The sequence below is a fragment of the Arachis ipaensis genome, chromosome B9, assembly GCF_059453495.1.
Source record: "Arachis ipaensis isolate K30076 ecotype BB chromosome B9, ASM5945349v1, whole genome shotgun sequence".
NCBI classification, from domain to species: Eukaryota; Viridiplantae; Streptophyta; class Magnoliopsida; order Fabales; family Fabaceae; genus Arachis; species Arachis ipaensis.
The window spans coordinates 47,254,186-47,270,297 of NC_142444.1; the positions used below are offsets into that span (position 1 = coordinate 47,254,186).

A 16,112-nucleotide genomic window follows, 5' to 3' on the forward strand; every position below is an offset into this window, starting at 1 on the left:
TATCTTTAAAATTAATTTATCACATTAATATATTTTTTAAATTTTATATTATAATATGTAAATAACATGATAAATTTTTTACTAATAAATGGGGAATAGATTATTTTTTCTTTAATTTTTTAGTAAAGTGTAATATCTCACCTCATATTTTTTAAGTTGAACTAAGAAAAAATATGTGAGAGAAGATATTAAATGGTAAGAGATCATATTTTACCAAATAATTGAGAAAAAAATTGAGAAGATCTATTCCCTAATAAATGTCATGCTCGAAAAAAATTTTAAAAAAAATATTGATGGTAACCAGTGTCTAAGAGAAGGAGGGTTGAATCTTGGCATCCTTTTTTTTTAATTGTAACCTTGCGTTCTGTTGAGAAAATACAGGAGAGACTTTAGTTTTGTCTCCTAACACGGTAGGAGCCAGACCAGTGTTACTTGCAAGGATAGTTGTAATGAAATGAAGCTTAGTGAATAAATCAGGAGATACTTTGTTTTTGTCTCCTTTAGTGCAGAACCAGAAACAGAGAAGAGATTAGAGAATGATACACAGATGTATCCTGGTTCGCCTATCCAGTACAATGTAGCTCACAATAATGATGGAATTTCGCTATCTTTTCAACAGATTACAATCATCAATTCTCCTTAAGATCTACCCAATCCTATCTAGGACAAGTATAGATTCTAACCCAACCTAAACTTGACTAAGACTCACCCTAGCTTTCAACTGCAAAGTGCTAACCCAATTTGTAAGGAAATCCACTCAGGATCATGACACAAAACAGAAATGCTTACAAAGGATTTCTGAAATAACTTAGGCTTTTTCTCCAAGTCTAGCTCTATGCCTTTTTGCACTCATTGGTTTTTCTTACAAACCTCACCATGTTTGTCTTTTATCAATAAAACTCAAACAGACTAAACTGAAAAAAATTACAAATTGAAAACCATGAAGGAGAAGAACAATAACAGCTCAGGGAGCTATGAGAACCGAAACCAGTGCTCTTTCTCTCTTGTCTCAATCTTTGGACGTTCACCCCTATTATAGAGGAGTGAAGCTTCCAGGCTTGAACCATACTTAGCACTTTGTTTGTTTTTTTCTCCAACAATCAGAATCAGCAGCGGCGTTCACAAAAGAGAGAGAGAGAGAGGGGACCAAAGCAGTGACATGCAACCATGTCTTTCTCTTTCAACATTTTTCTTCATGCATCTTGAATCTGGGTTCTTCATCTTTACTTTGACCCCAAGTTTGTTTCTTGACCGTTGATTCATAGTAGAGCACCATTGACTTCACTTTCTTCATTTTTCTAGAAAGGTGCTTGTGACTCAGAAGATTTCTTCAACATTTCTTGATGAAGCACAAATGAGGAAATCACCTTTTTGTGATCCTCTCACTACAAGAAAATAAGCTTTTTGCCACGCTTTTTTAGCTATCGAAACGCTTTTAAAAGGGTCACATCCGCGAGCGTGCCAGTTGCTCTATCGCCACTCTTTTGTGGATCTATCAGCACACTTTCATCTCTTGCCATGCTTAAAAATCGTGGCCATAAGTATTAACCTATAGCTACGCTTGAGAAGCGTACCAAAAAGTATGCATATCGCCACGCTTTTAGAAGCATGCCCAGTGGGGTGATTTTTGCTACACTTCAAAAGTGTGCTGATAGAGAAGATATGACTACGCTTTTTAAGCATGCCGATAGGAAAAGATATAGCTACGCTCTTTAAGCGTGCCTGTTGATGATTACGAGAAGATATGGCTACGCTTAAAAAGCGTACCAATAGCACAAAATATGACTATAAGTTGGATCAAAATACTTATGGCTATACTTGTTTATGAATCTTCTTAATTAAACATTGCAAAATTGATATATAATTTTAAATCATAGTTTGAATGACTAATTTAAATAATAAAAAAAAATTTATATAATTTTAATTTAACCAATCCATCATACATAAACTTTTATGATATTTGTCAACAAAAAAGTAAAATTTATTATTTGAAAAATACAACATACACATCATCAAAGCTGCTGGAAAAGAAAAAGTCAAAATTTGTGATTTGAAGAACAAGAAAATAGTTCTTGTGTGAAGATCAAAGTAGCTTTGGCTCATTTACACCTTTCACAGGTTCTGATATGAGTGACTCCACACTTTCCTCATCAACGACCAAAACCACTGTTTCATCTGCCTCCTTAGCTAAAGATTGAACCTCCTAAAATATAAAATAAATAAAATCAAATTATGCATTAAATAAGTTGAAATACATCCACAATCAACAGAAACACTCATAATTCTTAAAAAAGAGCATGTATGAAGGATATTCTTAATGCAAGCTTTCCTATAAGGATGTAAGAATCAGCTTTCTTTTAGTTCATAATAATACACAGAGCCTTTTTATTATGCTAATCAATAGAATTCTTAGAAACTATTAAGTCATTTTGACATACATGTTGGGAGATAAATACCTTTGCAGAATCACTCAACCTCCTTGTAATTCCATTGGCTTGTGGCGCAGTTCCTATACAAAGGAATTTTAGTAAGACAACTACTTAATAAGTGCGGTTTCTTGGAATTCAATTATATTCTAAGAACAATTACTAATCAATTCTCAAAGAACTATCTGCAAAACATGCTTGAAATTGTAGCTCCTAGCCATACCCTCATCGGAAGATGCACTGGACATCAACAAAGCATTTTCTTGAAATGAACTTTCAATCTGCAGGATTTCTTTTTCAAGGCTGACGAACCTCTCCAGAATTGCAGGTGTGCTAACGGATCACACAAATCTTAAAAAAAATTGCACAACATGTCTTAATGGGATGAAAAGATTGGATTGATGTGAATTGGATGAAGGATATAGGTCATGAATAGAGCAAAAAATGCACAACATGTAGTCATCATTCAACTATTCTCCAAATCTATAAAACCAAGTAAACTAATTCCATGATTAATGTGATAGTCATCATTTAACTAGTTGGATTTCATTCATCGATCCCTGCTTAATTAACTAATAATTAAGAACATTTAGAAATTTCTAAGTCAATATGCATTTGAAAAACCATTCCCAATCATATCTAAAGCACTTAAGCACTTTCAATGCAAAGGTAATCGACTCATTGATTCATTGATTCAGGGGTTCTTCAAACTTAATTGGAAATAGGATAAGTACTCTATTGAAACCAAAGAACAAATGAAGAATCAATTACAAACACCGTGATTATCCACAAAAGAATAAAAGTGAAAAGAGGGAAAACCAGAAAAGCGGGCAAGGAATAATCACCTTTCAAAGGTGGCCTTGGAGAACCAGAATGCAGAATTGTTTGAAGGGAGACAATTAATTGAGTATCCACCTTTAGAGATCTCATCTTTCACAAACTTGAGGTGAGAAACAAAAGGCTCAAGCAACCCTGAAGCTATTTTCTCACGAACACCACCACAAAACACTACTAGCTCACAACCGCAGAGAAAATGGATCAAACCCAAAATAGAAGCATAATCCAGAACAGCCTTGGAATCCATGCTAAGAAGAAGCATAGAAAATTGTTAGAGCATAACAAACTAAACACTCAACAACATTAATTAGATTTGTTTATGCTGGTGAAAATGCTAGAAAGTTGATAGTAGCATAGTATCACTACTACAACTAGTTGTGAAACATGACTTATGAGTTATGACAGTGTCATGTGATAGAAAGAATAGAAGAAAGAAAAAATAAGAGAAAACAGAGAGATGCAGCATGGCACATCATATCACAAGCTTGTTTAGTGAGGAGACACACAACTGCTCCAAGAGAAAACCTTTCCAGTGATGGTAGGGCCTTATGTTATTTAATGCCTCAACTCCTCAGGCAGCAAAATTAATTGCCAAAATTTCAAATCATTTAGATATAAATAAAAAATTATATTCAAGAAAATGATATTCACAATCTGGATAAGAACTCCAAAAGAAGCATGTAAAAGGAAAAAGACTTCAGTTTTCAAGTCAACATTTCAACAGCTGCCTCCTGCAAATTCGATACAGCTCATCCATGAATTAAACCACCTAACTGAAATATGTTATAATTTATAGAATTTGAATACAGTTATGGAAGTACTAGCATTAGCAAAAGTACGTACACACACACACACGCGCACACACACACACACATATATATCAGAAAATATGAGGAGAAAACTAAAAGAACATAATTCACCAATGAGGAGAAAATTATGCCTTAAACTATAACTCTCCTTCATTTGCAATGAAAATTTTTTTATGGCTTTACTAAAATCAACTAGCAATTGTTCATAATTCTATCAAAACTCAATTGAATGACATAATTCAATTCACGTTCCCGAATTCCCTATCAACTTAACAAGGTGCACAGATGCTTTAAGTGAGCTTCAGACGATGAATGGAAATAATTGATGAATAACACTCACCATGCATAATTTTTTCTACTTTGCAATCCATCATTGATTAAAACTTGCATTTCCATATTGAGCTCCTGTTTAGGTCCATTCACCGTATTGGTAGTGCTGAATCCACCACAAAAACTTTTGAAAACCCTAATTTACAAGAAATAATAGATTGAAACTATATCAGACACAGGTAAAGATAAGTTATCCCATTATAACTCTTCTAAAGAAATCATTTTCCATGTTAGTCGGCTATGCTAAACAGATCCAAATTGAACCATATATCCATGCAAAACTAGAACTCTAGAACTTGTAACGTCGAAACGAGTAAAAGGTGATGAATTAGTAATCACTAATCAGATATTCAATCAAAATAGAACCTGAAAATGGAAGCAGAAGTTGATTCTGAACGTTTCATCATGTCACTAAGAAAATAACCACTTGAATAAATAGACTAATTTACCTAAATTTCCAAAATAGAGAAGAAATAGAGGTACAGGGAAACAGAGAATCAAAGGGAGAAAATAATTACCAGTGTTTACGGTGCCGATTGAGGGAGAGACGGCAACAATTGAGGATTCCGAATCCAACAAAGGTTTGCGAGAGAAAGACCGCTGAGGGAGTAGGAGGCCATGCCGATGCGTTGATGTTGCAACAAACAGAGGGCCAACGATTGAAGGTTCCTAATCCAACGAGGGTTGCGTTGATGGTGCAAGGGTTGGGTGCGAGGGTTGAAAAACAGCTAGGGTGTGACAGAGAGAAGGTCGGGTGCGAGGGTTGATGAACATGAAGCCGAGCTGGGTGCGACGGTCATTGGCAGTGATGAAAATGACGATGAAGGCGAGTTGGGTGCGATGAAGATGAACGGTGGAGGTTTTTACGAGGGATTTGAAAGTGAAGATGAAGATGATGGCGCGGCTTCACTTTTAGGGCTAAAAAGTGAATTTGGAAACAATGTAAAACCTAGTGTATGCTTTTGTTATTATTTTTAGGGTTAACATTGAAAACTTAGAAAAAAAAAGAAAAGAAAAGTAAATGTGTGAAAAAAATGGGTGGAAAATTAAATTTTGGGGAGGGAACTCTACTGCACGCTTTTTTAGGGTGCCAAAATAAACATAGAATATGGGCACGCTTTAAAAAGGTGACCATTAGAAGAAAAACTAGCCACGCTTTTCAAGCGTGCCGATATCCATCTATGGCCACGCTTTTCAAGCGTGCCGAAAAAAGTGTGGCCAAATTTTAAATCCGTGGCCACCCTCGTAAAAGCGTGCCGGTTTCTCTTTATGGAAAGCGTGGCAAAAAAATGTGGCCAAATTTCAAATTAGTGGCAACCCTCGTAAAATGGTGCCGATTTCCCTCTATGGCCCGCTTTTCAAGCGTGGCAAAAAAAAGCGTGGCCAAATCACAAACCAATGGCCACCCTCGCAAAAGCGTATCCATTGACTACTTTTGGCCACGTTTTAAAAGCGTGGCAAGAAAAAAGTGTACCGACAGACCTTTTTTCTTGTAGTGTTTGTCCGGATGAGATTTTTTCTCTTGTTGTAGCTCTTTTTCTTTTCTCTTCTTACTTGAATTTGGAAACAACCTTTTTGTTCCTGACCGTGCCCTAGCTCTAAAAATTTTCTTTTCTTTCTTCTTGCTTCAGAGTGATGTGATGTTAAAGAAAAAAAAGATAGAGAAGAGAGAATTTGCCTTTTGGTGGTATGGTGTTTGAATGAAATGAATTTTGAATTACTTAGTTGGAGTCTAAGTGAAGTGTATGAATTTGGGTGTTGGATTACCGAATAGACTCATGATGGATATAGGATCACTTTCTTTCTTTTTTATATGGCTCAGCAACTTATTAATGAATCAAAGTTTGTTTTTGCTGAACTTGATAATGTATGTGGGTTTGAGTACTTGCTTCTTGGGCTAGTTTTAGTTAAATTAACTTTTTGCACACTAAACAAAAAATATCACACAAACAATAATTTAACATTAATTCAAAAATATTTAGTCATCATCTTAATCATGGTTTAGTTTACCAAACTCAACAAAGTTTTTATTAAACAATTAAAAGTTGAATTTTTAATATATTTATTGAATTAAAAAACTTTTGTTAATCAAACTTGTATTTAATTTTTCTATCATTATATATTGCATTGAAAAAAATATTTGGCCTCTACAATTTTGTCTTTTTTGAGCTCCGCCATTGTGATAAATTTCTATTTTACGGTTTATTTTGTATTGAATTAAGTGGATTTTATCCATTATTCTCACACTTATGCATAGAATTCCCATGTTTTGCATTTTCCTTCCTAATTTTGTGCTATGATTGAAAACATGCTTCTTTGGCCTTAAATTTGCTAATTTTTATCCTCTCTTATTATCATTCGATGCCGTGATATGTGTGTTAAGTGTTTTCAGCTTTTATAGGGCAGGAAAGGCTTAGAGGATGGAAAAGAAGCATGCAAAAGTGGAAGGAACACAAGAAAATGTAGATTTGAGAAGCTGACGCGTGCGCGTGATCGCGCCATACTCCAAGCAACGCCTACGCGTGACATGACGCGTACGCGTGATTAATGAATCTTCAAAGTGCGGGTACGCGTGGGCGACGCGTACGCGAGACAAAGCGTCACGTGCTGCATTAAACAAAAGATGCTGGGGGCGATTTCTGGGCTGCTTTTGGCCTAGTTTCAAGCCCGAAAGTGAAGATTAGAGGCTACAGAGTGGAGTTAGAAGGGGGGAATCAATCATTCACACTTTCATTCACACATTAATTAGGTTTTAGATGTAGTTTTCTAGAGAGAGGCTCTCTTAGCTTTTCTCAATTTCAGATTTCTACCTTGCTTTTATTTAGTTTTCTTCTACTTTCATTTGTTCTAGTACTTTGGTTTGTCTACTTCTATTATTGATTCCCTTGTGTTGCCAATTTAGTTTATGAACTCTTATGTTTCTTTTGATCCATATTAATGCAATTTATGTTTCCATATTTATGATTGCTTTCTTTAATTTGTGTTATTGATGCTTGCAATTGGTTGTTTAAATTTAATATTTCTTGTTACTTTTCTATGTTTTTATGTTATGCCTTCCAAGTGTTGATAAAATGCTTGGTTGGATTTTAAATTAGATTTTTATATTCTTAGCATGGATTGATCAATTAGAGACTCTTGACTTATCAAAATTCCTTTGTTGATTGGTCATTGAGACTTGCTAGTTAGCTTTGACTTCACTAAATCTAGTCTTTGATTAAGACTTGTGAACTTAAGTTGAATTGCTCACTTGACTTGTCTTCAATTATTAGAGGTTAACTAAGTGAGAGCAAAAGGCGATTACCATCACAATTGATGATGATAATGAGGATAGGAATTCCAATTCTCAATTCTTGCTAGGACTTTTCTTAGTTATTATTTTATTTCCTTATTATTTACATTATTTGTTCCTTATTTCAAAAATCCAAAGATATACTTTTCATAACCAATAATAAATACATTTCCCTGCAATTCCTTGAGAGACGACCCAAAATTTAAATGCTTCGGTTTATTTTTATTGAGTTTGTATTGTGACAAACAATTTAAACATTGACTGAAATTTAGTTGTCGATTTAGAAATATACTTACAACGCAAATTTTTGTAAAAATCTTTACCGACATTTTTCTTCCGTCACATTCTACCTGGTGTTTTCATTAATTAGATAGCGTTAAGTTGTTAAAGATGATTGAGGGCCAGTTTGGCTAAACTTCTTAAATAAGTTCTTTTGAAAAAGGAGCTTAAAATATAAGAACTTTTATTAATATTAACTTTTAAATAAGTTATTTTGAGTTTGGAGAGTTATTATAGAAGTCCTTGTTTTAAAGTTGTGTATTAAATAGGAGTGATAAAATAGCTTTTGAAATAGAAGAAGTCACATTTTTTAACTTCTTCAAAAGCTTTTAAATAACTTTTTAAAAAGTTAAAAGTTTATCTAAAAAATTATACCAAACACATTAATATAACTTTTTATAAGTTAAAAGTTGAAAAAAATAGCTTTTTGGTGTTTCTCGAACGGATCCTCAATCAACTTAAATTAAACTAAACATGAAGCTAAAGCAAATATGCACAAAATTTAGTACTTCACTACTTCTACCGAGGAAACCGCATGAAATAGAGCGCTTATTAACGTTAGATTCTTGATAGTACACTTTCTAGTTTCTAGGCCTATAATTATTTTTCAACTATTAGAAAAAGGAAAATGATTTGCACATTGAAGGGTGAAAAAGAATATAAATGTCCCCATTGAGTTGTACTATCTCCAATTCGAATCCCTAGGGTTTTTATTTTAAGGAGAAAAAAAAAAAAAGAAGCAAAACAATTGTAGTAGTGGACCTATTGAGTATCTCCCAAGGCCAGAATAATAAATAATAAATTATAGAACAGATGTAAATCAAAGTTATCAAATTATTGATAAAAGAGTAAATGTGTTGTTTTGGCTCCGATCATATATTTGAAGGATAAAACAGTTTTTCACCATTTAAAACTTTTTAATTGGATTTTAAACATTCAGGTAATTATTTTAATCAATTTTTAATTATTTAAATAATTAATTTAATTGATTTTTATAAACAATAATTTAATTTACTGATGTGTTAAGAATCATTTAGATTAATTATTTAAATTATTAGAGACCAAATAAAATTTTTAAATTATAAAATATTATTTTATTTTTCAGATAAATAATCAGAGATCGACAAAGATATTTTCTGTTGATGAAGTTAATTAGTCTTTTTTTTTCTGTGTGTGTGTGTTAATAATAATAAGCCTAATTTGAGATGTGTTGATGAGTGATCAATTGAGTCGGCAAATAGAGTGACTTGTCTAGGTGAAAATAAAGGTTTATTTTTCCCTACTTTAATAGACTTTATTCTGTTTCTCTATTGAACCTTTTGGTATGCATGCATTGGAGATTTGAGCTATAGCATGATGATTGCTTGAGTAATGTATTGCATGTCCCCTTTTTATTTTATTTTTTTATTTTACCATTTTTGAAAGTAGTGGCCATTCAACAACCATGATCTCATCATGCTGTGTTTTTTGTTTCCCTCGGTTTTTAAACACTACTGTTGTGTTCCATTATTTCCATATACCTTATGGTGAAAATTCTTCCTTATGTCAAATCTAACATAGTAAGATAGATTCCTAGAATAGCTTTCTATTTCTTTAAGGATTTTCAATAATTTATTTTAACTTTACAGATTGATAAACTAGGTAATATTTGAATATATGTTTCATTTAAAATGGTAGTGACATACAACCGGCAAATAAAATTAGACAAAAGTAGTTGCCATTTTTAAAGTTACACCTTTCTAATTTCTGTGAGAATAAGAAAAATCCCATGATATTCCAATAATTCCTTTGCATCCTTTCTATAAGAGTTATTATATTATTATTCTAAGGAAAATATATACATGCTTAAAATCAATAAATAACTAGAGAATTCTATTTTATAAGACATAGAACCCTGGTCCGGACTAAATCTCCAGTTGTTGATGGTATCAGAATAGCTGTGAATTCTTCCAAGTGAAAATGTGAAATGAACATTTATGGTTTGTGTGTTTTCACAAAAATTGTTAATAAAATAAGAGTACTATGTCAAAAATTAGGTGCGCCGTTTGATTAAGAGCATCACTAGTTCACTACATGGTACTTTATAAAATGACAAGTAACAGTATTTTTATATAATACTGTCTAGTTAAAAAAAATTGTCACATATGGCTTATTATAACTAAAATTTAATTACTTTTATAATTAGCTTTATGCCACACTTTATAACCGTAGCAGCATCAATAACCTAAATCTGTACTCAAACATCGGGTGGTTTGGATTTAAAAATTTAATTAGTTGAGGTAATAAGAGTTCTGTTTTCTTTTTGTAAGTGAACCGAACTAATCCGAGTTGAATTAGTTCGTGTAATCAGATACTCGATTGAAAAATAAATTTAAATAAAATAATAAATAAAAAACTTTTTGTTACGGATCCGGCCCACGGATCCTACACCCAGAACGGTCTCCGAATCCGGTTACCAGGGTCCGATCCCCTTCGCCCTTCCAGAAGGTTCGGAACCAGCCTACTAGAGCTCCTAACCAACTTTCGAATTCAAACGTCTCCCTTATCTTAGCCAAATAAGATAAGATAAGATATTCACCATCACCTATAAATAGAGGACCCAGGTCCCTCCAGGTATTCATTCATTCCTCACACCTTATACTTCTTAGATCCATTCTGACTTGAGCGTCGGAGTGTCTTTGCAGGTACCTCCCTCCATTGCTCCAGTCAAGTGATCCGGCATCTGCTTCAACCCGCAAGTTCTCGATCCATCTCTCAACCCGTATCAGAGATATCTTGTACATTGGCGCCGTCTGTGGGGAACTTTGCAACGTTGTGGCGCCATGGCGGATAACCCAGAAGAGCAATCATCAAACTCAGATTTCTTGCGTGTAACTGAGAGCAAAAAGGAATAATGTTTCCTTAACTTGCATCACCTTTGCAGTGATAACACACCTTCGCTCTACTCCAACGGCGAAATCCCAAAGGAATAATGTTTCCTTAACTTGCATCACCTTTGCAGGGATAACACACCTTCGCCCTACTCCAACGGCGAAATTCCAAAGGAATAATGTTTCCTTAACTTGCATCACCTTTGCAGGGATAACACACTTTCGCCCTACTCCAACGGCGAAATCCCAAAGGAATAATGTTTTCTTAACTTGCATCACCTTTGTAGGGATAACACACCTTCGCCCTACTCCGACGGCGAAATCCCAAAGGAATAATGTTTTCTTAACTTGCATCACCTTTGCAGCGATAACACACCTTTGCCCTACTCTAACGGTGAAATCTCAAAGGAACAATGTTTCTTCGACTTGCAATCACCTTCTTAGTGATAACACTCTTTATGCACCCTCGCCCTACTCCAACGGTGAAATTCCAAATCCTCCGAGCCCAAAGTCTCGCCTCCCTTTAGTGGGACACCTCCACCTCTTGGACCCTCTCATTCACCACTCCCTCATCTGTCTCTCCAAGCGCCATGGCCCCATCTTCTCCCTCTATTTTAGCTTCATGCTCACTGTGGTTGCTTCTTCTTTTGAACTCTTCAAGCTCTTCCTCCAAACCCACGAGGTCACCTCCTTCAACACCAGGTTCCAAACCTTTGCCATCCGCCGCCTCACCTATGACAACTCCGTCGCCATGATCCCCCTTCGGATCTTACTGAAAATTCATAAGGAAGCTCATCATGAATGACCTCCTTAAACGCTACCACCGTGGCCAAACTCAGACCTTTCAGGAGCCAAGAGATCAAGAAAGTTCTCAAGGTTCTTGCACAGATGCGGGGAACAGCCAAATCGTGGCGGCATGATGGAGAACCTTGAAGAGCAATCCTCCACCCAACACCCCAACTCCCGAACTCCAAGATAACACTCCTCCCACCCACGGGAGAATAATAAGCGCGACACATCGCCAACCAACCCCAACCCAGCAGCAACCAAGAGAGGACAACTGTCCTCCCACTGAAGCCTGGCCACCCGACGGCCTAGGAGAGAAGGCGGTCCAGATAATCTAAGAGCTGTGCCTCAGGGTGCAAGACCTCAAAGGCCGAGTTACACCCAAAGAAAAGCACAACGCCGAAAACGGAAGTCACGCAACCTCCAGATCAAGATGTCGCCATGAAACCAGGCACGGCGGATCGCCAGAACGGCAACATGCCAAGAGATACAATCGCAGCATCTCCCGTGACCACGGACACGACAGGATGCCTGAACGACGACACGGCAAAAGGTATGATCGCAACGTCTCACGCAACCCGGCTCATCAACATGACACAGACGACGACCGACGACATCGAAAGGCCAAACGCACAAGAAGTGACCACGTGATAATGGGAGCCACTCCCTTCACTGAAAGAATCCTGAAAGCAAAAATCCCTAAAGGCTTCGACAAACCTACGGATATGAAGTACGACGGAACCAAGGACCCCCAGGAGCACCTAACGGCCTTCAAGGCCAAGATGAACCTGGAAGGGGCCGCTGACGCGGTCCGAGGTAGGGCCTTCCCGGTAACCCTAGCCGGACCAGCGATTAAATGGTTCAACGCCCTCCCCAACGGATCCATAACTGGCTTCCACGATATCTCACGGAAGTTCATGGCCCAATTCACCACCAGAATCACCAAAGCTAAACACCCCATTAGCTTGTTAGGGGTCACATAGAAACAAGACGAATCCACACGAAAATACCTGGACCGCTTCAACGATGAATGCCTAACGATTGATGGACTCACGGATTCCGTCGCAAGCCTCTGTTTAACCAACGGGCTCATGAACGAAGGCTTCCGCAAACACCTCACCACCAAGCCAGTATGGACCATGCACGAGATCCAAAACGTCGCCAGAGACTTCATAAACGACGAGGAGGTCAGCCAGGTCGTCGTCGCCAATAAATGGCAACACCCCACACGGCAACCCGACTTCCCGCCATAATCCGATGCCCAGAGAAAGTCAAAGAGACCAACCCAAACAAACAAACACAAACCGACCACCCAGGATCGGGAAATTCTCAAAATACACCCCCTGACAGCCCCGATTACCGAGATATACCACCAGATAGCGGATCGGGGTATTATCCCGAAAGCCCGACAACTCAGAGAAAGAACGGGCGGCAACAAGACCCTTTACTGCGACTACCACCGAGGTTACGGGCACAGGACACAAGACTGTTTTGACCTTAAAGACGCCCTCAAACAAGTTATAAGAGACGGCAAACCCTCAGAGTTCGCCAAAATCATCAAAGAACCAAAACGCGTGGAAAAAGACAGGTCGCCTGAGAGGGAAGGATGCAACCTGAGAACACAAAAACAACCTCCCAGGGAAAGTCCAGAAGACGACCCGGCCATAGTAGTAAATGTCATCACGGGCAAGGATGTGTCAGGCAAGTCAAGATCAACACTAAAAAAGGACCTCAAAGTCTTGGCCGTCAGAGATCAAGCCCCAGCTACCACAGCCGACAAAACGATAACTTTCTTGCCCGAGGATTGCCAGCACAGCACCTCGGCCGAAGACTCACCTTTCGTTATCTCGGCGAGAATCGGAACAGGACTAGTTCAAAGAATACTGGTGGACACCGGCGCAGACTCCAACATCCTCTTCCGAGGTGCCTACGACAAGCTCGGGCTCCGCAACGAAAATCTCCAAACACACCACAACGGTGTCACGGGACTCGGAGACAACTTCCTCAAGCCAGACGGTTCCATCATTCTTCCCCTTACCATAGGGACGGGAAGCCAGAGGAAGACAATCCTATCCGAGTTCGTGGTCCTCAAGAACTCCACCACTTATAACGTCATTTTCGTTAGGAAAACAATCAACGACCTCTCTGCCGTCATCTTTACCAAATACCTTCTAATGAAGTTCATGGCAGAAGATGGCTCCGTCGAAACCATCCACGGAGACCGGAAAACCGCGGTAGAATACGACAACATCAGCCTAGCCCTACGCAAGAGATCCCGAGACGCGGCAGGAATCTTCCTTTTCCGATCTCGAGGCACACCAAAATCCACGCATAACCATGGGAGGAAACGACAAAGAAGCAAAGTAGGGCCTTGCAGACAAGGCCAGGAGTATAGCACACCTACGTGAGCTAGTCCTAAAATAGAGAATAAGCCTAAGGTACAATGGCAGCACGGTACGACGAGACTTCGGACCAGGAGACCTCGTCTTATGACAAAACAACATCGGTCTACCCACTCCCAATAAAACGGATATCCAAATAACAAAACGGGTATCCAAATAACAAAAATAGCGGCCCGGGGATCGATCACTCCAAGGCCAACAAAATAGATATCCAAATAATAAAACAGATATCCAAAATAACCGGATATCCAAATAAGCAAACGGCTACCCGGGAATCGATCACCCCGAGGCCAACAAAATGGATATCCAAATAATAAAACGGATATCCAAATAAGAAAACGGCTACCCGGGAATCGATCACCCCGAGGCCAACAAAATGGATATCCAAATAATAAAACGGATATCCAAATAAGTAAACGGCTACCCGGGAATCGATCACCCCGAGGCCAACAAAACGGATATCCAAATAATAAACCGGATATCCAAATAAGCAAACGGCTACCCGGGAATCGATCACCCCGAGGCCAACAAAACGGATATCCAAATAATAAAACGGATATCCAAATAAGCAAACAGCTACCCGGGAATCGATCACCCCGAGGCCAACAAAACGGATATCCAAATAATAAAACGGATATCCAAATAAGAAAACGGCTACCCGGGAATCGATCACCCCGAGGCCAACAAAACAGATATCCAAACAAATAAACCGGATATCCAAATAAGCAAACGGCTACCCGGGAATCGATCACCCTGAAGCCAATAAAACGGATATGCAAATAATAAAATGGATATCCAAATAAGTAAACGGCTACTGATAAACCCCGTTTTGACGGTTTATCCTGTATTGATTTTAAGAGATTTTATCACCTTTTACCCACATTTATTCAATGAAATAGCATGGTTTTGTGATTGTCTCCTTATTTGTGCTTAGATGTGAAAACATGCTTTTAGACCCTTAATTTGATGGTTTTAATCTCCCTTTGATTCCACTAGATGCCTTGGTATATTTGTTAGTGATTTCAGATTGAAAAGGCTAGGAATGGATCAAAGGAGTGAAGAGGAAAGCATGCAAAGTGGAGAAATCATGAAAAGTCAAAGAAGTTGAACTCGCCCATGGACGCGCGCGCGCACCTAGCGCTTGCGCGCACCTGCGAATCACCCCATGAACGCGTACGCGTGCTGTGCGCGTACGCGTCGGTGCTGATTTATGATTTTTTAATGAAAACATGACCAACGAATTCTCAAGGGTTGTGGGGCCCAATCTCAACCAACTTTGGCGCCAAAGATGCTATTTAAAGCCAAGGATTGAAGAGCAAGGGGATTCCAATCATTCACATTCATTAGGATTAGTTTAGAAGTAGTTTCTAGAGAGAGAAGCTCTCTCTTTTCTCTAGAATTAGGATTAAGATTAGGTTTAGTTCTTAGATCTAGGTTTTAATCTTTGCTTTCTTCCACTTCTATCTCTCAATTCTTTGTTGCTACATTCAATCTTCTTCTATTCTTTTGTTGTAATTTCCTTTATGTTGTTCTTATATTTTGTTGTAGATCTAGTATTGTTCCTTCTACATTCTTCCAATTCAATAAGAGGTAATTCATAATAATTGTTCTTCTTTGCTTTTCTATTGTTGATCTCTTGCCTTTGTAGTTGTAGATTCCTTTAATTCTTGCAATTAATAATGTTTACTTCTATTGCACTCTATGTGTTTGTTGAAATGCCTCTTCTAGATATAGTGTAGATTTTGTTCCTCTTAGCCTAGGTAGAGTAATTAGTGACACTTGAGTTATCTAATCCCTTTGTTGATTGATAATTGGAGAGATTGCTAATTGGTTTGGAGTGCACTAAAGCTAGTCTTTCCTTGGGAGTTGGCTAGGACTTGTGGCTCAAGTCAATTCATCCACTTGACTTTCCTTTAATTAGTAAGGGTTAACTAAGTGGTAGCAACGAACAATTCTCATCACAATTGAGAAGGATAACTAGGATAGGACTTCTAATTTTCATACCTTGCCAAGAGCCTTTTATAGTTGTTAGTTTATTTTCATTGCCATTTACTTTTCATGCCTCTTATCCAAAACCCCAAAAT

General features: G+C 37.7%; 1 protein-coding gene across 1 annotated transcript; it reads left to right on the plus strand.

Annotated features, from left to right (window-relative positions):
* The first annotated feature begins 12,153 nt into the window (after positions 1-12,153).
* On the plus strand, positions 12,154-14,034 carry LOC148544551 (uncharacterized). Its single transcript, XM_088498954.1, has 2 exons — positions 12,154-12,456; positions 13,003-14,034. Exons 1-2 carry the CDS (start codon positions 12,154-12,156, stop codon positions 14,032-14,034), a joined length of 1,335 nt encoding a protein of 444 aa, XP_088355080.1.
* Positions 14,035-16,112: the final 2,078 nt, after the last annotated feature.